At 43.5% G+C, this 26,775-nt stretch overlaps 1 protein-coding gene across 1 annotated transcript in view; it reads left to right on the top strand.

Moving 5' to 3' along the window:
- Positions 1–6,923, top strand: part of LOC107285714 (cAMP-specific 3',5'-cyclic phosphodiesterase 4B) — a 51,653-nt gene extending 44,730 nt beyond the window's left edge. The window contains exons 11-14 of the mRNA XM_029283734.1: positions 1,668–1,822; positions 3,850–3,972; positions 4,921–5,103; positions 6,515–6,923. Coding sequence (XP_029139567.1) covers positions 1,668–1,822; positions 3,850–3,972; positions 4,921–5,103; positions 6,515–6,886 — 833 coding nt within the window. The 3' untranslated portion in view covers positions 6,887–6,923. The remainder of the gene's footprint in view (positions 1–1,667; positions 1,823–3,849; positions 3,973–4,920; positions 5,104–6,514) is intronic.
- The last annotated feature ends 19,852 nt before the right edge of the window (positions 6,924–26,775 follow it).

The following is a 26,775-nucleotide window of genomic DNA, read 5'->3' on the forward strand; positions in this document are numbered from 1 at the left end:
CTCTAGTCATACAGCTATTTACATTGTTAACAGGGATTCTCCGTTGTGCTCAGAAACATAAACCAATGGCCAGCAGACATAGTGCAACAAGAGAGTTGCATGCATTTTGTAACAGGCCTTGACTAGTTGTCTGGCTACAGTATTCTGGATTAGATATCTGAGTATTTATCACATAAATATATGTGATATATTTATGCGTATATTAGCATAGTTGCAAACAGGATATAACTAAGGCATCTGGTACTGTAGTCAAATCTGATATTTCTAATAATTGGTGAAAATAGAATATTTGCAGTGCACTTCTGATCATCACTGAAAACTAGGCATCCAAATTCAGCATTGAGTCCAGGAATATCTCCATACCATAAACTCCCAGGACAGTTTAAACTTCTATTTCTCTTGATTTCTCTTCTGTACCTTCATCTTACCTGGATTGAGCTGTTTGCCCTCATCTAATCCAGCTAAAAGTCTAATGTCTTTTTGCACTTCTAGCCTGTCTGTCACCCTGCTCACTTCCCACTCCTGCCTAATTGACTAATAGATAATTATCTTGTCTGGAATTTCCCTCTTTTAGCTTCAGCCTCAAAGAAAAATCAGATACAAAAGATGTCAAGTAGGTTGTGTGCCCTGGAAAAGTCAATCAAAAAAACGGATGAGTTAACTCTAAAGAGGAATTAGTCCGTATATTAATTTTGATACTATTTTTCTAGCTTAAATGCTTAGGTTCTGTGTAGATGGAGTTCTGTGTTAGTAATAAGCATCAGATGGAAGGAAACCATATGAGAATACAATAGAATCCATCTTTCTTTATCACCAGGTCTTTTTATCCTATTACCCAAACCCAAGCTTGGTTTTGCTCAGTATTTTCCCAAAGGGCCAATAAATGAGCGTTGTAGACAATTTAATATAGAATAAACTCAGTTTAGACCTTTGGGGCACTCTAAATCACAGGACTGTATATAAATAGAAGAAAACTTAAAATTAAAACTGGCATTCTTATGTCAAAAGTAGAATAAAAATACCTAAATTATCTGTATGATCAGTGCAGGAGGACTTTTTCATTATGTTACAGATGAAAGAAGTACTGATACTGGGAGTGAGGAAGGGCACACAGTGTCAGCAGTGAGGATGGGAACGAAAAGAAAGGTCTATGACTTTCCTAGCCTAGTGCACATCTGGAATACACTAGAATGGGGGAAATTGTTCTGTAAAGTCAGGCCCCTGGATTCAAAAGAGATAGTGATTTTTCATGGAATGTTGTTAAATTGTTTTGCTTGCTTTTTTATTTATTTATTTATTCATTCATTCATTCATTCATTCATTCCATTCAGTCACATCCATTTTCAAAGACTTCCCTGCAGTTTTCTTGGTAATGTTTTTTAGAAGTGGTTTGTCATTGCCTCCCACTTAGAGCTGAAAGCGACTGGCCCAAGATCACTCAGCTGACTTTGTGCTTAAGGTGGGAGACTCACGGTCTCCTGGTTTTTAGCCTAATGCCTTAACCACTGTACCAAACAGGCTCTCAGGTTCTTTTTTATTAGACATCTAGAAAGATTATTTGCTGTGTTCCGTCTGCTGCTTCGAACACCGTTGGCCATATTTCCATGAGCAAATAAAATCCTCCTATTCTCCATAACCTTCTCATCGTCTGTGACTCTTCCGTGCAGATTCAGAGCTGGCATTGATGTACAACGATGAGTCTGTTCTGGAGAACCATCACCTAGCTGTGGGTTTCAAGCTGCTGCAGGAAGAGAACTGTGACATCTTCCAGAACCTGAGCAAGCGACAGCGACAGACCTTGCGCAAGATGGTCATTGACATGGTAAGCTTGGGATGGAAGTGGGACTGGTTCTTGTGGAAAAACCTGCTTTTTATCTCCTGCAGCATTTCCAATTACAAGTCCCATCCTCCTTTACTGGGAGAAACCTGATCATTTTTGGAAGAGTCTGGATGACATATGGAAGAAACGTTGTGTTTCCTAGCAGACCACGTAACATGGGAAACGGATGGTTTTCTCTTGGAGAAATATAGTTATGCCATCCCTGCCATTCCTCTGCTTCTTCCTGCACGTGTGTTACTGCTGCATCTGAGGTTCAAAAATTAACACAGAAAAGATTAACCTAAGAAATTATACACAGCCAAATCTCAACCGGAGGAAAGGAGGCTTCCCTGGAAAAGTCAGTAGCTAAGTTAAATTGATTTCTAACCAGCTTCCATATGGGGAGCTCTTTGACCAGAATCTGCTGGTCCTCCTTTTTTACTGATATTTGGCTAGCTTCTTAGCAGGATAGATATCTGAAAGAGACCTAAACCCATTTTAGTCCATAATAATTACTCCATAATACCAGAACCAATCTCAGATGCCCTAATTGGAAGTGGGTATCTCTCCTTTATTCTCTTTCTCCCAACCCATCCAACTCTTCCTTTCTGAAGGCCAACTCAGTGAGTTGGTGTGAAAGCCACAGGATAGGTAGCAGCCCTACATCTCAATCAAAAAGGGCCAGCTAATCCATGGTGGGGAAGTGGGTTACTTAAGGAAAGCAGCAGAAGGCTTTACTAATTAAGAGGTACACTTACCTTTGCAAGGTCAGCATTATGGGCCAACAATCTAGAACTAGGGCCCATTGGCCCTGTTGAATGTCAAAGGCAAGCCAAGCAGATTAGAATAAGTTGCTTTTTCTCCTTTAGGGAGAAAGCCTTAATTTAAAAAACAAAAACACATGTTTTATATTAAATTCCAAGAGAAAGAACAGCAGAGAACAGCTAACTGGCACCCGTGCATACATGGAGCCCTTAATGCTGGAAGATTTTAATCTGTTGGGCTTTTCAGAGTTTCTTCTTCTGTTTTAAGAAAGATTTTGACAAATAAAGTGCAAACTTGTTGAGATGTTGATGCTGTGCAGAATTCTAGAAATGAAAAGGGCAATTCCAGTGGTATTGGAGCTAAAGATTTCAGTTGGGCAAGAGCCCTTATTAGAAGATCTGCTGTAGAACATAAGCAGAGTGCTGAAAGAATACTAATTAAGTATTTCTAAATAAGTCACCGAATACCCTAATATAGCTATAGTTATATTTATTGGATGCAACTGTGGGTTTAGTCCAGCAATCAGTGAATAGTATCAGACATTTCTTAAACCTAAAGTAAAAAATTAAATAATATATGAGGATTTTTTAAAAAAAAATCTAATTTCTTTCTGAACTACATTTTGAAGAGATGGAGGGGGGAGGGAAAGGTAAAAAAAAATCCCTTTGTTTTTTAAGTACAGAAATTCATTTAACCAAGAATAGGCCAGGTGAAACATAGATACTGCTGTGAAGATTTTACCCCTTAATTATTTTTATTTTATCCTGACAATCGATTGTTCATAGCAATTTCTAGTGACTTTAATGTCAGAACCTCCAAACTGTCTGGTTAGCACCTTTTCCTAGTCTCTAATAGGAACAGATGTTTTCAAAATATTGGAAAGCGGATTCTGAACTATGTCCTCTAGGACTTTCTCTAGGAACCATAGAATGACTTAAAAGAATCAATATATATTGAATCTGGTGATTCTTAAGGATCTTGAAGTTTTTTCATGAAATGGATATGATAGATAGGAACTTAACTTGGCTCAAGAGCCAGGCTGTGTCATGAGATGGCATATGATCTTGGCAGATTGGTCTTTGGCGTACTGAGAATTTCAAAGTTAACCCATCTACCACAACCTCTGGCTTATGGACTCACAAAAGCTTGCTAAGATCCTACCCATAAAAGTGTCTTTATGAGGTTCGAAGGTGGGCACGTATCAATGTGTGGTGTGAAGCGAGTGAGCAGCAACACCTTTGTTTATTTCAGTAATTATTTTACAGGTCTTGGCCACCGACATGTCCAAACACATGAGTCTCTTGGCTGATCTGAAGACAATGGTGGAGACCAAAAAAGTGACCAGCTCAGGTGTACTTTTGCTGGACAATTACACTGACAGAATGCAGGTGAGTGAGGCCCATCCACCTTGAATTGAGAGAAAGGAAAAAAGGACAAGGTAGACAGCTGGGAGCTAAACTTTTCCCAGACAATCTAAGTAAGGATGACGCAAAACTGGCATTGAGCTAAGAAGATGGCCTAGGGCTAGGCAACCTGCAAGGAATTCAGTTTCTTCAAAAGAAGTGTAGTTCGGGTTGAGATCCCAGTCCATCACTTAAGGTTTTAGTTTGTCAAGGAAAATTAGAGGGGTTTTTTGTGTTCTTTTGTTCAAAATGCTTCTGTTCCACCTGACAAAATACCTCTGGGCATCAAAAAGTTTTACCAGTGGTTACACTGTAACCTCCTGGCCCACCATATATTACAGCATTTTTCCTAGCTGTTGAGATAAAATAGGAAATGAATCATGATAACTTTATAGTTAATTTTTTAAGGTGGTTTGCACATGCCATTCCTTTCCTGAATTTTCCATTTGCCAGTCTCCTATTGCAGGGGGCCCCAACCTCTGGGCTGTAGCCCACTACCAGGCCGTGGCCTATTCAGAACTGAGCCACGCAAGCAGTTGGCCAACTTATGCAAGCAGTGGGCCAGCATGCATGCACATGCGCACGCAGCTGAACTCCCGCAAGTTGAACTGTGCACACATGCATTGCGCGCTAGTCTGCTGCTCGCACAAATCGAGCTGGGCATACATGAATGTGCCGGCCGCCACTCATATGGCCCAGCTTCCCTCTCCCCCTTCCCACTGGCCTGCCAAGCCGCAAAGGTTGAGAACCACAGTCCTATTGGGTTCTGTGTCAGAGAAACGTTCCATTGAGGCCCTTTAGTCTTATTCACACACATCCCACAGCATTCAATTTTTAGAGCTTTGATACTCTGAACTGTGCTGATGGGGTGCAGGCAGAGGTATCACACACTGAAGCCTCTGACTGGCCGTGTATTTTTGCCAATTTCCTCAGGTCCTACGGAACATGGTTCACTGTGCAGACTTGAGCAACCCCACAAAGCCTTTGGAGTTGTATCGGCAGTGGACGGATCGGATCATGGAGGAGTTCTTCAGGCAGGGTGACAAAGAACGGGAGCGAGGCATGGAGATCAGCCCTATGTGTGACAAGCATACAGCCTCTGTGGAGAAGTCACAGGTATGTGTGGTAGCTGTGTGGGATCATAGCTCAGTTAAGGAGGAAGAAAGATCCTGTTCCTATTCCCTTTACTTTTTCTCTTCTGCCAGCATTCAGAGCAGGAATAGCCTTGTCTGGAGGTGGGTATTTGTTGCTATAGAAACCTTAGCTCCATTATACAAGGCAGCTCCATCCCAATGTTGCAGTACAGGAACATGGGAGTTTCATTATATAAGACACTTGCAAATAAGAATGTATTGGAGATTATACTATTGTGTGTCCCTTGTGCCCCCCCCCACCAAAAAATTGTACCTAAAGAAAGTAGCTGAGCTTGATCATTGAAGCAGAAGTAGCTGATGTTGATGCTCTCCACCGTGACAGCATCTTAAATGGCCTTTCAGACCAAGCCCATTTTAATCAGGAGGATTCAGCCTGGACTCTACATTTAACCAGCAATCTGAGTTCCCACTCCGTGGCTCCTTGGATTAAATCTGTACTAGGAATACATGTTTTTACCATCCCCACTTATTATTTAGGATGTTATACATGGTGCTGTTTAACTGGGCAAAAGTGAGGAGTAAGTCCAACATTACACTTAAAAATGCTCTACACCATTTTAAAATACCAGCACAATTCTGGTATGAATGTGGATTGAAACGTTTTAAAATACACGTGATTGTGTTTCTTGGGGTGGGTGGAGGAGAATCTTCTTCCAGATTGCAAGATTGCTTTTTCTCTTGTAGGACTGCTTCTTCTATATCCTGTTGTTTTCGAAATGTTAAAACAATTCTTATATGTCATTCTGGAGAGCAAAAGCATTTTCTCTGTATGTATAGTATGGTTATTTAATACATAGTATTAGTGCTAATTTTACCATTTAAAGATATATTTGTATACATAAAAGGCAAAGGTGCAGAATTTGCTCTAAAGCCTTTCTCAACTTAGATCTCTCCCCTCCTCCAAATTATCAAGATTCCACAAGAGTACTAAATTTAGAAGTATCAGAGCAGACAATGAATTCCACTTTATACTTGCAGTCATGAAACAAATTTACCTCTTGAGTAGGGAGGAAGTCTTAGGGGGAAAAAACAGGTTTGTGCCTCCACCTGTTCTAATATTCTATTTGGCAAATTCTTGAATTGTACAGTACTTGAGAAACTTGGATGAAGGCTCCAGTGATGGAAGGATGGGACACACCCACCTTTTTTTCCCCATCGCTGACATTATTTAGGGACATCTCTCTCTCTCTCTCCCCCCTCCTGGATCCTCTTAGGATGGTGAACATGAATATATGTGTGGCTAGCCTGCTCCAGGGGAGACTCAGGCTGGTTTTGCAGGTGATCCTTTGCTGGGTGTTCTTCAATAGTTGGGTGGGAATGGGACACTCCCATGTGTTTTTTCAGTCTAACCTCTCCTCCTCCTTCTCCTTCAGGTGGGATTCATTGACTACATCGTGCACCCACTGTGGGAGACTTGGGCAGACCTTGTCCACCCTGACGCCCAAGACATTTTGGACACGCTTGAGGATAACAGGGACTGGTATCACAGCATGATCCCCCAAAGTCCCTCCCCACCCCCAGACGATGCCGAGAAGGATGAGGAGGCCTGTCTGGAGAAATTCCAGTTTGAATTAACCCTGGAGGAGGAAGGGGAGGACTCGGAACCATCCGAGAAGGACCGCAGCAGTCCTGGAGAGGAGGACAACAGTTACTACACAGCCACAGAAGACCAACACGAGTCCCAGGACGGACAGGACAGACGAACGGACAGTACAGCAGTTGGCACATCCCTTGGCGCATCATGACTGTGGGAAGGGACAACTGAAGAAAGCAAGCTCACCTACAGACACACACACAGACACGGAAGTTTTCATGAGGGAGGGGTGGGGATAAAAAAAATGGAAAAAAACTCATTTTTTTATTTTTATTGTATTTTTTATAAAAGGAAAACTAAGAAAAAAAAGGGGGGGGGGGTTGGGGAATACACACAACAACTGTAGAACCAGGTTGGCCCCAGCAGAAGGTAGTAGCCTACTGCTGTAGTGACTGGCCCAAGCACTCCAGAAATACTTTTTCATTTCTTTTTTCCCTTCCCTTCATTATTTCTGACTGGTTGTTTTTAATTACTCCATTTTGCTAACTTTTTTAGACTTCTGCAACCAGGAAAGGGAAGAGGGCACTAACGGTATGAGGCATGTATGTAGCAGCAGAGAGGCAAAGCCAATAGAACTATTTTTAAAATAGTGGTTTTGCTTATTTGTAGTAAAAATAGATGCAGCGCAGGAGCTTGACGACAAAAACTGGTAACCATTTGTCACAGATACACACAGAGAGAGAGAGGTTCCTGTAGGGCAGTGTTTTTCAACAGCAGCAACTTTTTAAGATGTCTGGATTTCAACTCTTAAAATTCCCTATCCAGCCATCCTGGCTGGGGGGGATTCTGGGAATTAAATCCCCACACATCTTACAAAGATGTAGAGGTTGAGAAACCCCGCTGCAGTTCCTTTGTTCCAGATATGCCCTCCCCATTTAGCTCATGTACTTGTGCCTTTATTTCATTGGAGGGAAACCTCTGAAGCTCTTCAGATGGTGTCAGAATCTAACTCCTCTTCTCCAATGTCCCTTTAGAATAGCTGGAGGTTAAGAGTCCAGCGCCATCTGGAGGTCCAGATATTTTTCTCTGTGCCCTCCAAAGCACAGCTCTCCCAGGTAGGATGTTCAAACATTGGAGAAGGGAAAGTGAGAGGAAAAGTATTGTTTTTATTTTTGTAAGTTATTTTTTAAGCTAGTAATTTATTTTTGTGAATTTACATAGATTTGATTTTTATTATGGACTGATGAGAAAAAGTTTGCCCTTGAGGATTTTGTTGCTGTTGCTTGGTGTGTGTTTTTTTTCTCCTTTCTTGGAGCAGTTCTTTCTATTTTCTGTTTAATGTATGGTTTGCAGGTTTTTAATTTTTTGCCTACAATGCCATAGATTTCCCCCAGAGCAAATGGGAGAAGATACTACTTTTACAAAAAATGAAACTGAAAAGGGAACAAGAATCAAAAACATTCTATCTACGTTTCCAAATAGCCGAGTCTTCCTCCATTCCTCATTTTGCACAAAAATAAAAAGGCAATACAGCCAGGATCAAATATTTATGCTGGCCAGCTTGCTTAGACAGCTCTCAGCTGGGGACCTCAGGTGTGAGTATTCCTTCCTTCAGGTTGGGGACGGAATCAGCAGATATGAGGACTGGAGAGAGGGGTGGGTGTACGCTGAGTGGTGTTTGTTTTATCAATGATTTGCAATTTATCTTCTTTATGTCTCTGGATGCTGCTTGATCAATCTCTGAAACGCAGTGCTCCCAGGTTTCTCAGCTACAAAAAACAGTTGTATTGAAAGGATCTTCCCATTTCCCCCAGAAGAATAGAAAATTAGCAGCCTTTCCTAATGATTTTTCTGTGTGATGTGGTGTATCAACAAGGCTGGAACACAAACGTTGATTTAGAGTTGAGATTGGGAGAAGGGGGAGAGATGGGTTTGGTTTTAATCTGTTACGATTTTCAGGAGAAAGAGCCTCTAACATCCTTGGCTCCAGAGATGGGGAATCTGTCTCGGACACCCTCAGCTACATAGTAATGGATGGAGTGAGGTGGAGCCCATCTTTTTTATCGGCTCAGAAAGCCACATCACTTAGCTATAAAGTAGGGAACAAATTGCTTGGATCAGAGTTGAGACCCCATTCTAGGAGGTCAGGATAATCAAATGAAAAAGTCACCTGCCTTGAAATCAGATTTGGAGACAATTTTACCAACAGTGGTTAGCCAAAGGGAATCTGACAGATTTCCTTGTTCCTATAGAGGCTATGAAAGTAATCCCTGAGTCTTGTTCCACATGTTACCATGCCAGATCCCTTTCCTCCATGTGTGTAATAGCGTTTCTTCCCAGAAAATAAAAACTAGGCCCCTCCATGAACCTGCTCTTGATTATCATTTCCCAGGAGAAATCTGTTTGGCTGCTTATTTTCTTTACTTTAACTAACAAAATAGTTTGATTTGCTAAATGCAGCATCCTTGCATCTTGGCATTGAAGGGAGAGCATTTTCTCATTCCCAAAATGCATTGCATCAAATGGATATTTGCTGCTAGGTCACTAGTCTTTCACTGGACAAGGAACACTGTGGGATCCAGTCTTCAAAGTTGCAGGACCACGATCCCCTTGGCATTGTTTCGCTGCCTCTGTGGACTAGTCTTGGACTGGTTGATGTGTGGGTATATTCCCCACCACTTGCTAAGCAGCCATGCCTCCTGCTGTTTACTTGTAGGAAGACAGCTGTAGTTTTGGATTTGTTGGTTTCTTGATTGCAGAGCCATTGAGTGTGTAGCCTAGTTCAGCTTTTCCAGATTCCTGGGAGAGAAGACAAACTCCCGCCCTCCTTTGTCCCTCTTATATGGTTACCCAGCACCAGTGCACGACTCCCATAATCCCCCCCACCGACACCTCAGAAGAGATGAGGGTGAAGCAATAACAACTAAGCCCTTTTCCTGCCCCCATTGCTACAACTGAGCTGTTGAACCAAAGCCAAGTCTCCTCTTTTGCAGCAAAGGTCTCATTCCGCACATGGACGCCACCCACTTTGCATTGGCTGCTCCTTAGCCAGCTCTCTTAGCAAAGTAATGTCTCAGGCCTAGGTCAGCCCGAGCTTGGGAGAGGAAGTTGTGGGATATGCTCTGGGGCTGCTGCTCGGGTAGACCTGAGGATTGCCAAGTGCTGGCCTGAGACCGTGACAGCTTTGGTTAGCCACATCATACCCTTGGAGAAGGCCAGCCGCACACAGAGCCCTGGCGAGGTTGCTATCCCTTGGTGGCCGGCCTGCCAAGAGTTGCCATCCCTGCATTGCCAGTCTTTGCAAGAAGGCCAGTGTAGGGCACCTCCTTTCCAACCCAAGGGAGAGAAAACATGGCCATTTCTGAACACAGTACTGTAGCTATTTTCTTTGTATTTTTACTTTTCTTTCTTGAAGCCTCAATTGCAAGGGATAAATAAGAAAGAGAATCTCTTTCTAATTTTCTGTATAGCTTTTATTTTTGTATGCCGTTCTGTTCCACAAGTTTGTTGGGTCAGGTTTGGACTGTACATAATTGTGAATAAGCAGATTGTAAATTATTCTAAAAAGTAAAAAGAATCTTGCAAACAAGATCCCCTTTCCCCTGCCGACCCTTCCTCTCCCACCCTCCACTCCTGCCAGGGGCCACACTGTGCTCGAGAGCATCCAGGGAGAAGAAAAGAGAGCTCTGGGAGACTCTCCAGCTGCATTTTCTCAAGGTCTCTCGGGCACAGACCCCACTGCACCTCCCTCCACCATCCCTTTCTCCTGTCTGTGTATTTATGGTGTAATATAGACACACTGGACATTGTAGACTTGTCATTTTTCCTTGCAGTGTCGTTAATCCGCTGTTGCAATGTTCTCTCTCAGATGTTACCAAACCGTTCAACAGCCAAGCTCACAAATAAATCAGGAGGAAGGGATTCTCTGTGCCTCCAAAGACAACCTGGCTTCTCTGCAAGGCTGGGTGAATTGGGGAGGGGAGGGGAGAGGGGAGGGGGGGGGAAGGAAGCAAGATGCAGCTGCAGCCTTCTCCAAACTAGCAACTTCTCAAGGTGTTTTGACTATAGTTCCCATCATTTTGACTCGGTGATAACCCCATGGATGACTACTGTTTGTAGTCGGATGCGTGGGGAGAACACTAGGTTGAGCAAGCTATGGCAGTAATTTTCAACTGCTCAAATCATTAATAGGACAAAGAGAAATAGTATTTAAGCTAAAGGAATGCTATCCTCCAATGGATTCTTCAAAGACTTTTGTGCCTTAATGCTAGAAGGGCAAGTAGGGACTAAACTCACGAATGGAATGTTAAATGAATGAAATAATTTATTCCAAAGGATTAGGTTAGATAAAAGGAGAGGAAAAATGTGAAGGATGTGCCTTCATATATTGAGATTCTGAACCAGGATCCAACTGAGACCCTGTAAGTAAGAATAAAACGAAGATGAAACAAAGTTATTACTGGAGAGTGTGCTATAGGCACATCTGGATTATGTCTTCCTGGATTGAATTATGGAATCTTTGAGGAGGACAGTTTTATGGGAGACTTTTTAAGTGTTCCCAAATTCTTCAGTGTTCTTGTTTCATTTTCCAGAAGCATGAAGAAGGCAAGGGGACTGACTCTCTTAGATCTGATTCTGAGTCCTGATATATATTTGCACGCTGTACAATGAGAAGCAAAAAGGGGTGGGAGGAGCAGTTTTGGGAAATTGTGGATGCACAGGGAGTTTTCAATTAAAAGTGTAATGGGACGTGTAGGAAAAGAAGGGTAGCTGTAATAACTAAGGAGATTAAAGTTTAAAAGGTTGCAACACAAAAGGAACTTAGCCTTAGCAACATAACGGGGTTTTTGGCAAAGGAACCATGCATATAGTCTCCTTACCCTAGTACAGGGGTGTCAAACTCAATTTCATTGAGGGCCGTATCAGCATTGCGGCTGCTCTTGGGGGGGTGCGGCCTACGGGGTGGGTGTGGATGGAGTGGGTGTGGCCTACTGGGTGGGCGTGGCCAGCTCTACATCATTCACGTCAAGGGTGCCTGTGGGGGCCTGGGCAGGAGTGGGACAGATCTGAGAGTCTCTGGCAGAAGGGGGTGGGACCAGGGCAGAGCTCATCAAGCCGGATATGTGAAGTAGGCGAGGGCCATTTGCTGGCCACTTCCAAGCGATGGTGCATTTGTTCATTCCTCATATAGGGTGACACCTCCCCAGCATGCACCCAGGGGGTGGGGCTGACGCGGCAGGGGTTGGTTCCTCGCTGTTTCCAGACAGCCTTGTGGAGCTAAGACTGAATGCATTTCAGCATAGAGGGCCACCACATTGGCTCCCTGCCGACCTGGGCCAGGGCCAAGGCAGCGGGAGCCATTCCCTCACTGTTTCCAGGATGGCTTCGGGGGCCATATGAAACCATTTCATGGGCTGCATCCGGCCCCCGGGCCTTGTGTTTGACATGTCTGCCCTAGTGCAAAAATACACTACTACTGGGAGCAGTTGTGTCTCAACTGCACAAATGCAGATGAGCCCTAGCAATCAAGAGATTTTTTTAAAAATCCTCTTGTTTTTTGCTGCCTTGAAATGGTCAGTAAATCAACTACTGTGGTTAACAATATAGTACAGTACATACTATATTGGGAAAAAATTACATGGATATGTATGAGCACTCCTCCACAGCTAAACCTGACCAAACACAGCCAAAAACATTTATGCAGCAACTGCCTCCTGGTAAGACAAATTTGGGTGGCTACTACATTGCAGGCAAGAGAAATGAACCTTCTGCTATCAACTAGTGGCTATTGGGTCAAAAGATCAAGCATTTTTTGGGGGGAAATAATGGATAGAGTGCTTAGGCCGTGCTGTGCAAGTGCTGTCTTGCAGAGTCAGTACAATGATTGCTGGTCACTTTTCCTGGGGTTGGTGACATTTGCATTTCAGTGATTGGTGATCACTGTTTTCTGGATGCTGTAAGGCAGGGGTGTCAAACACATGACGTCACGTGATGTGTTGCGACGTAGCGTGACTTTTTTCCCATTGCCAATGGGGTGGGTGCGGTTTCAGTATGACACATCCAGCCCACGGGCCGGCAGTTTGACACCCCTGCTGTAAGGATATGCTTTCACAGGACAGCAAAATGTGTTGTCATGGGAATCTCTCCTGGTTTGGGGGTACAGTAGGAGGAAGGAATTGCAAGAGCAGCTAATAAAAAAGTACCAGGTCCATTGATAAAAAAAGATAAGATAATAAGAGGACAAAACTACTCTCAACTCCTACTTTGCTTCAGTCTTTTCCCTTAAGGATTTAAGGAAAACAATGGGTAAATCTGGCTATCAGGAAGTCCCAGAACCAAAACATCCCAGACGCTCACTTTGCAGATGGCATCTTGAGAGTCTTTCTATGATCCCTGAGACATCATGGAGAATCGGTATAGTTCCAGAGGATGAGGAAACAAAATATACTTATCATCAAAGAAAAGAGCTAGTGGGAGAGGATTTAAGTTAACAACAGATTGAAAGTTTTACATAACACTAAGCAAATTAAGCTTAAAACTAAATAAAATGGATGGTTCATGAGATTTAAAATAAAATGCGTTGATTGGCAAGAGATAACATGGGTTTATCAAAAGCAAATGTCAAACCAACCTATATCTTTTTCTGATAAAGAGTGACATATTCAATTGACAAGGATATAGGTTCCTTGATGTCAGTGAAACATTCATCTCCCATAACATTAGCAGGGAAGACCAACAAGTATAGGTTGGCTAATGCTATGTTGCTCAACATAGCCGTGTTGCTCAACATAAATTATTTGGATAAAGGGTTAAATATATGATCACCCGATCTGCAGATGGCCAAAAGTTAAGAGGGACTGCAGACATCTTAATGGGATATATCAAGATTTAAGAGGATCCTGAAAAGGTGAAACAGGCAGAAAGCAATAAAATGAATTTCAGCTGGGACAAATGCAAAGTCCTTGATTTGGATAGGAAAAAGAATTAAAGCCTATACTCAGTTGCAGTACATTCCTTGACATTCTTTACCATATGTCCTATTGCCATTTTTTGTTAGGAGTTTCAAATGCAAGTTCATAATCCCTTTAGCATAGCACATGCTGATTCATACTAAGTACCTTCGCTCAAGACCTTTTCATTACTGTCAGTTTCTCGAATTTCTAGTACTCATGTTGCATTATCACTTCTATGCTTCAATGAACCAGTTTTCACTCAACGATCCACTTTCTTAAACCATTAACTTCCCAGTAAGTCAGTTGACAGTAAGAAAAAAAATGTAAACTCTGCTTGTCTAAACTGGAGATTGTACAAATGAGTGATTGGCCTACTATTTTGTAGAAAGCAGTTAGGCTGTGAGTGGGAAAGACATTGCCAATTACTACCTTTTCCTGTTGATAGTATGATCTCCAGAAAGCACCTAGCAAATTTTCCAATTAAGTGTCACCAGTTTGTAATCTCCAGAATGAATCCTAGGTGAAAATGGAAATCCTTCACTGTCACCCTGAAAAAGCCATACAACATCCTACCTAGGAGGTTACTGGCAGTAAATACAGACAAGTGGAAGGTGGGGGTGGAGGGTGATACTAAGTGAGGCAGCAAGTTTGAAAGAAGGCTGATGGGTCTCCATGGTGCACTGACAATCTAGAAATCGGTCTGAAAATAGCCTAATGGATGCTGACTGGATACTAGTGGCTACAATTGCCTTCAGTACCCACGTGAGTCTAACCCAGGGGTGTCAATCTGCCGGCCCGCAGGCTGGACGCAGAAGCCATACCCACCCCATTGCCGGCAATGGCAAAACTGTGCCGATACGTTGCGTGACGTCACGTGACGTCGCGAGTTTGACATGTCTGGTCTAGCCTGTCATTAAGAACACAGGTATTCCTGTAAAAGTACACACACAACTTTGCCTGTGATTAGACAGAAATATTGTTGTGTATGGTTAGAAGTCCATCCACTCCATTCCTCCTATGTTCAACCTGCTTTATTCTTAGTCATTCTACTAAATCAAAAATTGGGGAAAACAGGAAAGGATCTAATCAAAAGTTATTTTGCAATTATTAGCCGTTTACTTAAAAAAGAAATACATACGAAGTTCTGTCCATGTACATCATAGAAATGAGGGGGCCACCAGCAGTTTCTCTGGGATGCATGGGTTGATTCTGGCCGAAGGAGGCAGTCCTGCAAATATCTTACTGCCAAGTCAGGCAATATTTCATAGCATTTTGAATTACACTCAAAAGCTAATAGGAAGCCAGTGTAGATCTGCAATACCAGCATATTGTGTTCATTGCAATAGATGCCAGCTACAATCTATCGCACGATGAGCTAAGAAGTTTCTGAGTGATCTTCAGACTGGTCTTCCACGTGTAGAGTGCAATGCAGGACTACAGGCATGTAATGATGAGAGCATTAGTTACAACTGTGTGGCCCTCCTCTTCCTGGTAGGACTGGCAAACGTTACAGAAAGATCTCCTGGTCACACCTGCCAATCTATACCAATAGCCAGGAAGACCTTTCCAGTAAAGGGTTTTATTGCATTAACGTATTGCAGGTGGAAGGAGGTATTGCTGTTAAAGGAATTGCTCCAGTTTTACAGATGACCAAATAAAGGTCAGACTGAGATTGCCAAATCTGGGATGATGCCCCTATGAGCCCCTCTACAAGGGAGATGAGCAGTTAAAAAGTCTGATATATAAATAAATACTACAGATCTTCTCCTGTGCTAGTCAATCCAGAGACAACACTAGGGCAGTCACAGCACCTCAAAGTACATATGGCAACTCCATCACTCTTGAACTCAAGATGTCAAAGATAAGTTGGGTATAGCCAAAGACCTATGGCAGTGATGGCGAACCTATGTGTGCCAGAGGCGGCACTCAGCCCTCTCTGTAGGCACATGCGCCATCGCCCCAGCCCTGCCACCCCCGGGCGTGGAGCAGCGCAGCCAAGCACATGGCAGCTGGGCAGCAGGGATAAGACTCCGCCCTCGCGCCCCGTCGCATGCAGATGATGCTGTGGGGTGCGGATGGAGGGCGTGTCCACCATGGCGCTGCAGGGCCACCTGAGCGATCTGCGGCAGGCCGTGGAGGTGGTGGGTGGCCTGGCAGGTGGGGCGGGGTGGAGCGGGCGGGGCGGAGCAATGAGGCGGGGGGCAGGGCGTTTTTTGGGCACTCAGTCTCTAAAAGGTTCGCCATCACTGACCTATGGTTTTCAGCAGTTGCTTCTGATAAAAAAAAGTTGATGGAAAGAAGCTGGGAATGGAGGCATCAACATAAGGACATTTCATCTTGAGACATCCTAAATTACACTGGGAGGGAAAGGCATCAGTGCCCACGGCACCATTCTCAGGTGGATGAATAGTGGTTTCTCAGCATCATCCTGTATTTGGAGATCTCAGTCTGACCCTTATTTGATCAGCTGTAAAATTGGAACCGCTCCTTTAATAGGAGTGATTCCTGCTAGCTGACACAGAGTTAATGCAGAATATTGGTGTCAAACTGCTGGCCCGTGGGCCGGTTGTATCATATGGAGGCCATGCCCACCCCAGCTCCGGTAATGCAAAAAAAGTCGCGATACATCACCACACGTCACATGATGTGGCGAGTTTGACACCCATACAAGAATCCTTCATTTCAATTTCTCCTTTCTACAAGTGAGTCCACTAGAATCCCATTTAAATGCTTTGCCTCTGCTGTCATCTCCTGGACACACTGTGCAACCACAAATTCTAGGAAGGGTGGGTAAACCCCAGTGAAGTGACTGCCATCACTTGTTGCCCCACCCCCAGCTATCCTTGCAGCTGCATACGTTCAAGCTCTTTCAAACTCTTCAGCAGAGACCTGTTTTCCTGCTCACTAAGGCTGAAATCAATTGCAACAATAGAATTCAGATTATTGTGCTACAGCAGCTTTCCTTAAGGAAGTGTTCTCGCCAAGCTTGGATTGGGATTATGGGGGGACTGACTGGGAAATTCTCAGAGTTATAGACCCAACAGATTCTCAAGGGTATCAAGTTGGGCAAGACTCTGGTACCTCTGTGAAAGCAATTTGAGCCCTATGTCAGACATGTCAAACACAAGCCGCAAAGTGGTTTCATGTGGCCCGCGAAGCCATCCTGGAAACAGTGAGGGAACGGCCCCCGCTGCCTTGGCCCTGGCCAGCCGGGAGCCAATGTACAATTTTGTGGTGGCCATCTTGGCACTTGCCCCAGTGGACCATGCCTTGGCACATGCCCCGGTCCCACTCCCTTCTGCCAGAGACCCTCAGATCTGTCCCACTCCTACCCAGGCCCCCACAGGCACCCTTGACGTGAATGATGTAGAACTGGCCACGCCCACCCAGCAGGCCACACCCACTCCATCCACGAGGCTGCACCCACTCTGGCCACACACACACCCCCCCCCCCCCCCCCCCCCCCCCCCCCCCCCCCCCCCCCCCCCCCCCCCCCCCCCCCCCCCCCCGGCAACCGCAATGCTGATGTGGCCCTCAGTGAAATTGAATTTGACACCCCTGCCCTACATAGATGAAGAAAGCAGGTGAAGATTGCTAATAAATTTTGCCAGTGGAAACAGCAATTGGTGCTGGTGCTATTCATCTGAGTGGTGAGGATTGCGGTGTTCCACCAGTCACAGTGCATAAACCATGGAACCACATACATGAGTCATGCTTACAGGCTCTTTGATAATTAGCAAAAGAACAGGAGATGGAAATCGGAAAAGAAAGGGGATCCAGACTCCCAGCCAAATACACTAATTATCAATGCTCCAGGAGAACAGTCATATTTATGAACTAGGAGGCTGGTGAATTCAAAGAGGGCCTATAAAATGTGTGAACTTCAACTCCCAGAATTCCCTAGCCAATATGAATTCTGGGAGTTGAAGTCCGTCCATATTAATGTTGCCAAGATTGACAAATACTGCTTTAAACAATTGGGAATCAGAACTGACAAATCCCTACATCCAAATCTCCAAAATTGAGGTTTCCGTCCCCCACAAATGTTTAATCTTAATATTCCTTCCAAATTCACCTCCCTTCGCACATCAAAGTGAAAAAAATTATAACCTTTTATCTATTTCTTTTTCCAGAGAAACCCAAATTGAGCTTCGCTAGCAGCAATAGAAGCTCGCCGGGTGATTTAGGCCAATATGGGGGGAAAGCGGAGCGCCAAGGGCTCCTGGAAGAAAATTGGAATAGCTAAATCTCGCCAACTCAAAAGCAGCCGCAATTAAATGAACCGCCACAATCTCGTCAAGTTCCTGTCGTCAACAAAATGCTGATGGGAAACCCGGGACCTGCCCGATTGGGATTGGATTTTATTTATCCCCACCGCCCCCCACCCACTAGGTTCCCCTCCTCAAATTAACACCCGTTTGAATGCCTTACAGATTGCCTCCTCCTCACGCCGGCATTGAAACTACTTCCTGCAACCCGAAATTTTGCAAACGTGTTTGAAAGCCTCTGCCGTTGCCCCCCCGTTTTCCTTCTCGGGCCAGATCGGGAAAGTGAGCTGCAGCCCACTCGAGCTTCCCAGCACGGCGGGAGAGGAGTGGAAGCGCTTCCGCGCATTTGTAATGGGCGTACCTCCCTCTGCTCTTCGCTTTCGTCTTTCCCCAGCGCGGAACCTCCATTCCCTTCCCCGGGTTGGCCTCGCCTTTGGATCCGCCTCCGCGTCCGCCCGGCCCCGCGCCTTCCTTTAGCAATCCGCCTCCCCTGCGAGCCGAGTCGGCCTGCGCTTGGCAAACTAAGGGACTCTTATTCTGAAAGCAGGGCGGCCAGTGCTCTCACTTGCTTAGTCATGGTGACTTACACCCCATCTTCTTCTCCTCCTCCTCCCGCCCTCCTCGCTTTCCCCTCCCGCAGTGGTGGCTGTCTGCACTATGGAGGGACAGAAGAGGTGGGGCGCGCAGCTGGACGGAGGTGGGGAAGGAGGAGGAGGCGGCGGCCGAAGTGGGCATCGGGGGCAACCATGGACGGGTGAGTAGACCCTCGCGCCAGCGGTTCTGGACCCCGCGCACGGGCGAGAGCTGGCCGCGAGCGCTCTGCTGCGCCTCCCTCCCTCTCTCCATCCATTCCGAGCAACGGAGCACGTAGTTAGACAAAGCGGCTCGAATCCACCTTTCTGCCGGAGTTGGAAGGCTGCAAGGCTTCCTGCTCTCTTCTTCCCGGAGCTCCGAGGGGCGACCGGTGGTCGATGGCGGGGAGGGAGAATGGCTGGAATTCTTGCAACCCGCCGAGAGCGGGACAGGTGGCTCGTTCTGGGCTTCGGAGCGGCGGGAGCCGGAGCGCGTTCCCCGCTTTCGTTGTGTGGTAGGCACGGCGGCTGTTCGACGAGGCGCTGTTGTGATTGCGAGAGGGAGTAAGGTACGAGGGGGTGCAGACTTCCGGGCTTTGCAGTTGGAGCGGGAGAGAGGCGAGCGTGAGGCCTGGAGGTCGGCGTACCTGGCCCGAAGTTGGAAGAACGCAATTTTAAACCGTGTCAGTGGGATCTCGGGTGGTGTCGGTGCACGTCTGATCCGAGTGCGTACAAGGGATCTCGGGCTAGCGTCTTACATTCTGTGGAAAGAAAGGAACGGCCCGCAGTCTGGACTGGGAACATATTGAGGAAATCAGAGAATGCTGAGCCAAGTTTTCCTAGTGGAACAACACGTGTGAGCCGTAAACGAAATGGCTGAGTTTGTATGTGGTCGCCGGAAAATCTTGGGCAGCAATTCCGTGAAGGAAGGCTTGTCGTCCAGCCCGCTGGCCCAACCACAGTGACATCAACCAAGCTCTCTTCAGCGTCTCCTTTAGGTGACCTCATCCTTAACTGTCAGCTAAAGCCTGGGGTATGGAGAAACAGGGATACCGAGTTGTGAGGAAAGGAATAATGTGTTGATTGATTCTTAATTGATACTCTGTAAAAACCAATTCAAAATATATTGTAAGCTGTGATTTTTAGAAATTCAAGACTTACAAAAGCCTCCCCCCATTTCTTAGGGCAGTGATGGCGAACCTTTTAGAGATCGAGTACCCAAACTGGAACCCAAAACCCACTTATGCATCGTGGGGGGGCTGGGTGTGGCCCATTGGCTGGGTGTGCCCCATTGGGTGGGCGTGGCTGTGGTGGGACTAAAAAGTTCAATCAATCAATTCCAACTTTGCAAGATCTTTTTTTCCCCACGAGAAGTTGAAATTGACTGATTGATTGAACCTTTTTTTTTTTGCACACGGCAGAGGCCTAAAGCGAAAAGGTTTTATAAAACCCAGCTGAAGGCCTAGGACTGGGGCGACGGCGTGCATGCCCACAGAGAGGGCTCTGAGTGCCACCTCTGGCACCTGTGCCATAGGTTCGCCACCACTGTCTTAGGGCCTTCCATATCTGTTGCATTTCAAAACTGTTTATTAGGAGCTCCTGTCTCCTGCAGGCCCAGGTGCCTGAGCTAGTGCTGACTTGGAGCTACAACCCAGTACATATTGAAGGCCTTGGATGGTGCTGTCTGAAAAGCAACCAGAGAGATGCAACTTTCTGTCTTGAAGAAAAATTGTTAATTCCACAGTGGGCTTGCATATACTATAGTCCAAGCTTCCGTGTTATGGCTTTTATATTCTGTTAAATGTTATGGAAGGAAGTGCTTCTTGATTAAACAAGACAAGCAAAATTGGGAGTAAAGATTATCTGTCATACTTTAGATTTCATTTCCAACTAAAAGAGCAAGCTGGAGCTTTGTGGTGTTCCATTTTTTTTTTTTGGCTGATCCAGTAATACTGTACTGTAAAGCAGGAGGATTGTGCTGACTACAACTTTCAGCTATCTTAGCCTGTATGGATAACAAGGATGCTGGGCATTGTAGTTCAGCAACACTTGAGGACCAAGAGTATTCCACAAGAAATAAAGTTAGGTCTCCTTTAAGTTGAACTCAACTCCTGGCATTTCCATGTAGTTTTCTTAACAACAACATACAAGTAGCTTGCTACTGCTGTTTTCGTAGGATGTTTTTTTTAATTATTTCCCAGTCTAACCTTTTTTTTCCTGTATAAATAGTAACCAGGTCCAATGCTGCTAGAGTCTTGAGCATAATTATAAAGTTTGCTTTATTGAAAAGAAAAAAGTATTTTGGTACGATTTAACAACTTTCCTAAACTGTAGAATAGAGTATGTTAGAAAGAAATAGAGTTCTTTTAAAGGTTGCACCAAAGATTGAACATTTAATTTCTGTTACCAATGTGAGCAAACTTAGAGAAGTTAAATTGACATGGGAAAAGGAATCCTAGCAAGGAATTAGCTCAAACTGTTGTAAGTTGGAAGTGGGTAAATACTCATTAAGCAAGATACATTGCTTAATTATCTTAAAGGTGTTTTTAGCATCTTGCAAAAAGTGATTGATAGATACATAATATGATAGCTCCGCTAGCTATAGAAAAACCTAGGGATGCAGGTATAAAAGACTCTAAATTCGCAAGCTTCTTTCTTGGGGTTCTCTGCAAGTGTAACAGTTTTATGTTATTCTCATTGGGATATGGGGGATCTTGGAAGTGGCCTTCCAGCTTCAGCTGGGAATTCAGTGTGCAGATGAAGCAACTGGTTATAGAGCAGAGGTGGTAACTGGCAAGGTTTCTTGGCATGGTTTTCAACAACTCTCAGCCTATTTCTGCTCAACTTACACACTTGTCCTCTCCTTTAAGAAACTATTCATCAGCAGGCTCAGAAGTAGTACAAAAATGGGGTGTTTTTGCATCATTGTTTACTGAGAGCAGAGTGACACTCTTGTATCAAGTTCTAAAGTTGACCTCTCCTCCTAAAAGCACATGACTTTGGAAGGAGGAAAGCTTTGTTTACCTGTAGCAGTAGATAGGCATCTGGCCTTCTAGATTATCTTCCTGGGCTTCACAACATGGTCAAAGTGTGCTTACTTAGAATTATTACAGCTTTAATTGGAAGTAGTTGCAAGATTTAAAGAAATATGCACATATGTCCATTTTATTTATTTCACATATATTCATTTGTTTTTTGTTTACAGGGTTTTTTTCCTTTTGTTCCAAACTCAGATCTCGAAAATAATTGAAAAATGTATATTAGGCTAAAAGGCCAAAACTTTGACAGCCTGGCAAAACTTAATACTGATATGGTGATTTTTGTGATATTTCTCTTTCTTTTTATTTTATTTATTTATATCCCATCTTTATTATTTTTACAAATAACTCAAGGTGGCGAACATATCCAATATCCCTTTCTCCTACCATTTTCCCTACAACAACAACTTTGTGAGATAAGTTGGACTGAGAGAGAGTGGCCCAAAGTTAGCTGGCTTTCATGGTTAAGACAGGACTAGAACTCATGGTCTCTGTTTCTAGCCTGATGCCTTAACCAGTAGACCAGGGGTAGGCAACCTTGGTTCTTTTATGGCTCGTGGACTTCAACTCCCAGAATTCCTGAGCCAGCACAGCTGGCTCAGGAATTCTGGGAATTGAAGTCCACAAGTCATAAAAGAGCCAAGGTTGCCTACCCCTGCACTAGACCAAAGTGGCTCTCTATACTCGCCTTTCCCCAAATTTGTGCCCAGCTTTTGTTTTATGTGGAGACTGATTGCACCAGTGGAACTAGAGTGGAATCTACCAACAGGATATGTTGGATCTGTCTCCTTTTCTGATATTCTTTAGGTACTTGTATGCTATCTCTGCCTAACTAATGGTAGAGTAAGTTCTGACATATCTGTATTTGTATATTATAGCCAGGATTTTCGAAAACGCATGGCAGACAGTTCTTGACTACTTTTCCTTGCTACTATTGTTGGGGGGGGATATGGATGCTACTTCTAAGGATATGTATCATAGATACATTTACAAGCAGCCTTGGCTGGCTTCTCAAAAGTCAGAATCAGAAGCCATGGTTTCTTTTTGGCATCTGTTCCCTGAGTTGTTTGGGAAGGAGGAGCCAGGTTTATAATCCATTTATTAGAAAAAAATGTACATGTTTAGACACTAGAGAGACGGAACCAAGCACAAGCAATTGAGCAGCATGTATTAGAATGATGGTTCATTCATGATATGTTACATTGTTTTGACAATTCCAGCTAACTCCGACATGTAAATATTCCCATTTCATTTAATACATGATTTTCTGCTCTGATGCTAACATTTTGGAAGCAAATCTTGTATTTGTATTAGATCAGTTTTAGCGGGAACTAACATAGCTATAGAGATGCATGGAAATGATTGTTTTGATTCCCTTCCTAGGACATGTGCAATTTTTGTCCAGTGTTCTTGCAACATCTCTTAAAACATTTGAAGATGACCACAGCTTATCTACTAAATCTGAAAAACTACACAGAAATAACAGTTTAATAACTGTTAGTACCCCACTTATTTTTATTAAGCAATAAGCCCATTATTTTGGTAGACTATTGGATTTACTATTTGTAAGAAAGAGTATCCCTCCCTTTTTAACCCATCACAGAATATTGATACTGGAACTATGATAGGCAAGGGTTTTTTAGAACCCTACTAGCACACTAGACTGGTTAGATAAAAGTAAGATGGAACCATAGAGCCTTGTTGTTCCAGAAGACTTTAATGGGCTCACCAGGTTGGAGTTATCAGTGTTAAGATGGGTTTATTTACCCTCTAACAAATTCCATATGCTGATAATAAAGCCTGCTAACTGTTACATTTGGTCCATACTGATGATGTAACTGATAACATTCTATAGAGAAAAATCTACCAATAGAATTTTAATTTTATATTATTAAGGTAGCAGCTGTAAAAAAAAATAAAAAAAATACCAACGGTTGAGCTGGGATCCTTGCACACCTAAATTTGAGTATATATGGGCAAACTGATGTTCACAAGTACAATAGTAAGAACCCTTGGTACAGAACTTAAATTATTGTTTCTTCATATTTTCCAACCTTACTGCATTTTTGTTATCTTAGTAGAATGTTTGCTATCTTCCCAAACCTCTTCCAGTTTTTCACCCCTATCCTGGGTGTTTTGTAACCCAGAGAAAACAAAAGATACTTCCTTGTGCCCAATTGGATGACTCAGTTAAGACCACATTTCTGGCTTCATAATTCATTTCATAGGTGTGCTTCAGAAGGAAAATGCATCCTCTGTGACACACAGTTTCCATTTCTAGTTTTCTAACAAGCCTGTATTTGCTTATGTTGGGTTGAGGGTGCTCCTGGTCCGCTCATCCTGGTCTGATGAAGTCTTGATTGCTTCTCTTCCAGCATGAGAGGTCTGGCATGAGAGCAGAGCTTTGAATCAGAGCAATGCCTGTGAGGAAAGTGAGGATGTTTTTGAATTTTGCTCTGGCTAGTCAAGAAAAACATCAGGAACTGATAAGGCAAAGACAAACCATAATGGGTCATATCCATCCTAAGGACCTATCTAAAATTACTCTACTACACGGAGAGCAGGAAATGGGTATTATGAAGAAATTCAGACTTAAATAGCTCTCTCCTTGGCAGCCTGTAGCTTGTTTTCATTAGGTCAGGGGAGGTGAGTCAAGCTTGAGGAAATGGGGCAAAATGTCAAAATCCTCGATTCACATTCCACACAAAGGTAAAGAGATCTCAGGCTACTTGAATTTAATTGCTTCTGTGCTGAAATTGCTGGATTCACCAATCAGATAAGAAGCACATAAAGTACATTTAGGAGCAGTCTGTCCTTTAAGTCTGGAGCACATTTTGAGCCTAGGGGTTTATGTTCAATAAAGAATAGAGTTTGAAGTCCTTTAAAATTAAAGCCCAATCTTGCTTGCTCTATTTCCATAGTTTTAGCTGAAATGGAAAAGACCATTTGCTGGGAATTAGATATCCAGTTTGCTACAATCCCCATTTCCATAAACTTGGTGGCTTATCACTCATCCAACTGGTGTCTTTGATAGAAGTACACATAAGCTGTTGACCAGTTCTGCACTTCAGATTAAATTGCAGCTTATTCTGGCTACATTGATGATTCAGTATAATGCCCCTCCATAAACATAGTTTACAAACTATAGTGGATACTATTTTTGTGTATTTTATATAATTGCCCATTTTGTATTTTGTAAACTTAAAGCCTCCACATTGAATATGTTTTCTGTCTCTTCCTGCCTTCCACCTTTCTCTTCCCCAAATCTGTAGCTTCTTTTTATGCATCTTTTTCTAAGATCACTGCCCTTTGTTTATAGGCAGTGCTTATATTCCTCTATTTAATGTAGTACATAAAGGGAAGTAATAATCTGCTTTTTCCCCCACTTGCCAGTTTCTTCTATCTTACCAAAAAGTCATGCTTTCCCCCAGAAACCTATCTTCTTTTTGGAGAATCCTCATAGTTATTGTTGGGTTTTTTAAAATATATATATATATATAGCAAAACAAAGTTTGGCAATGATGGGCTACTTTTACAGTGGCTTTGCTGACTTGACACAATGATGTATTTTAGCTGTTGACTGGTTATTTTTATTTTCAACTGGTTATCAATGTTTTGTATTGGTTTTTGGTTACCAACTTTGGTATATTTTGGTTATAGCATTCTGGCTAGGGAATTCCTAGGAGTTTAAGTCTGTACTTTTAAAGTTGCCAAACTTGAAAAACACAGTTTTAGAATTGTAAGCCACTCAGACTCCTTTGGGGGAGAGAGTGGCCATACAAATTGAATGAATAAATAAATTTGTATTTTTCATTTCTTGAGAATATATTATGGCAATTTTCGAGGTCAAGCAATCAGAATACTGCCCAACCCTGCTCTTACGTATGCTGATTTGCCACCTGAAAGTCTAAAGATTCCTCCTGTATGCTGTCATCTTGTCTTTTGATGGAATAAGCAGGATAATTTTCATGCACCAGCTGAACTGGATTCCCCAGGCACTTGTGTTTGGCAAGTTTTAATCCCTCAGCATATAGCAATGGAGTAGTTGTGTATGAAAGCACCTTTCTTGTTGTATGTGACCATGTGAACTGAGTATGCAACTGCTACAGTAATTTTATCAAAACACATGGCCACCAGGCTCAATGCAATGCCATTTTTAAGAATCTTCATCAGAAAGGCACAATAAATAATTGCCCCCATCTTGCTGCAAACATTACCTCACCTTCTGTTAAATTTCAGGGGGCTTTTTTTCTCTTTATTTCATTGGATTCGTTTAGTCTTTTGATTAAGATGCCTTTCATAAATAAGTCACGTCTGTGGATTAAAAGAAATGGACAGGCGGCAGTGAAGGGGTTTACAGGATGTTGTCTTCTTCAGAGCCTCATCCATTATGACCCAGCTTGCTCATTTAGTCAGAGTTTCTCTTGGCTTCCAGCTTAGCCTGAACACAAGGGCAAGTCACTTCTGAAATTTTGCCATGAAAACTTCAGGGACTTGTCCAAGCACTTGCTAAAAGTCACCACTACTTGTAGGCACCCAAAAAAGCCACAAACTATTGTGAAGGAGGAATATGAAATAATCTCACAATAGCATATTGATTCTAGTCCAAATTGTGGGGAAAATACCTACAAACCTCAGTGGCCTTGGAATGACTAAGCAGTCCTAGGTTATAGCCTGCTGAGTCATAATGACTGTGGTAAGTAGCACAGAGTGGCATTGTATGGCGCTCTCAACAGAAAGTTATCTGTGCTTCTGGTTGACCTGAGGGAACCACACGAAAAGGACCATCTTGCTCCCTCTTCTAATTGAAAAAGGAGGTAGGGGGAAATAGCTTAATCTGAGCAATATTCCCTCATAAGTATTTTGATTTTTAAACTTTTTAATTCTCTCCATTTCAAGTGTACCTGATATTCTTTGGAGCTAAGACTGAAGGTTCTGTGTCTGGCAAACCACATATGTATACATGCAGCCAGCATGCCTGTTTCATGGATGTGGGGAGGTTAAAGATGATCTTCTGGAGGAATGGTATATTCACGGAGCAAAGGAGGTGCCTTCTGCCTCCTGAGTGCACAGCAGTGCAAAGCCAGAAGTGAGCTATTGCCTTGGGTCGTACACTACCTAACCAGACCTCTTGCTTCTCTGTCCCCTGTGCAGGTATCAAGACTTTGCTGCATGCCAGGCCTCTGTAGCAAGGCCCCCAGCTTAGCCGCCTCTGCTGGTGCCCCTGCTCTTTTCCTGCATTCCTTCGTGCAATGCAACTGCTTCTGTG

This window comes from Protobothrops mucrosquamatus, unplaced genomic scaffold (assembly GCF_001527695.2).
Source record: "Protobothrops mucrosquamatus isolate PMUCROS unplaced genomic scaffold, P.Mucros_1.0 scaffold205, whole genome shotgun sequence".
Classification (NCBI taxonomy): domain Eukaryota; kingdom Metazoa; phylum Chordata; class Lepidosauria; order Squamata; family Viperidae; genus Protobothrops; species Protobothrops mucrosquamatus.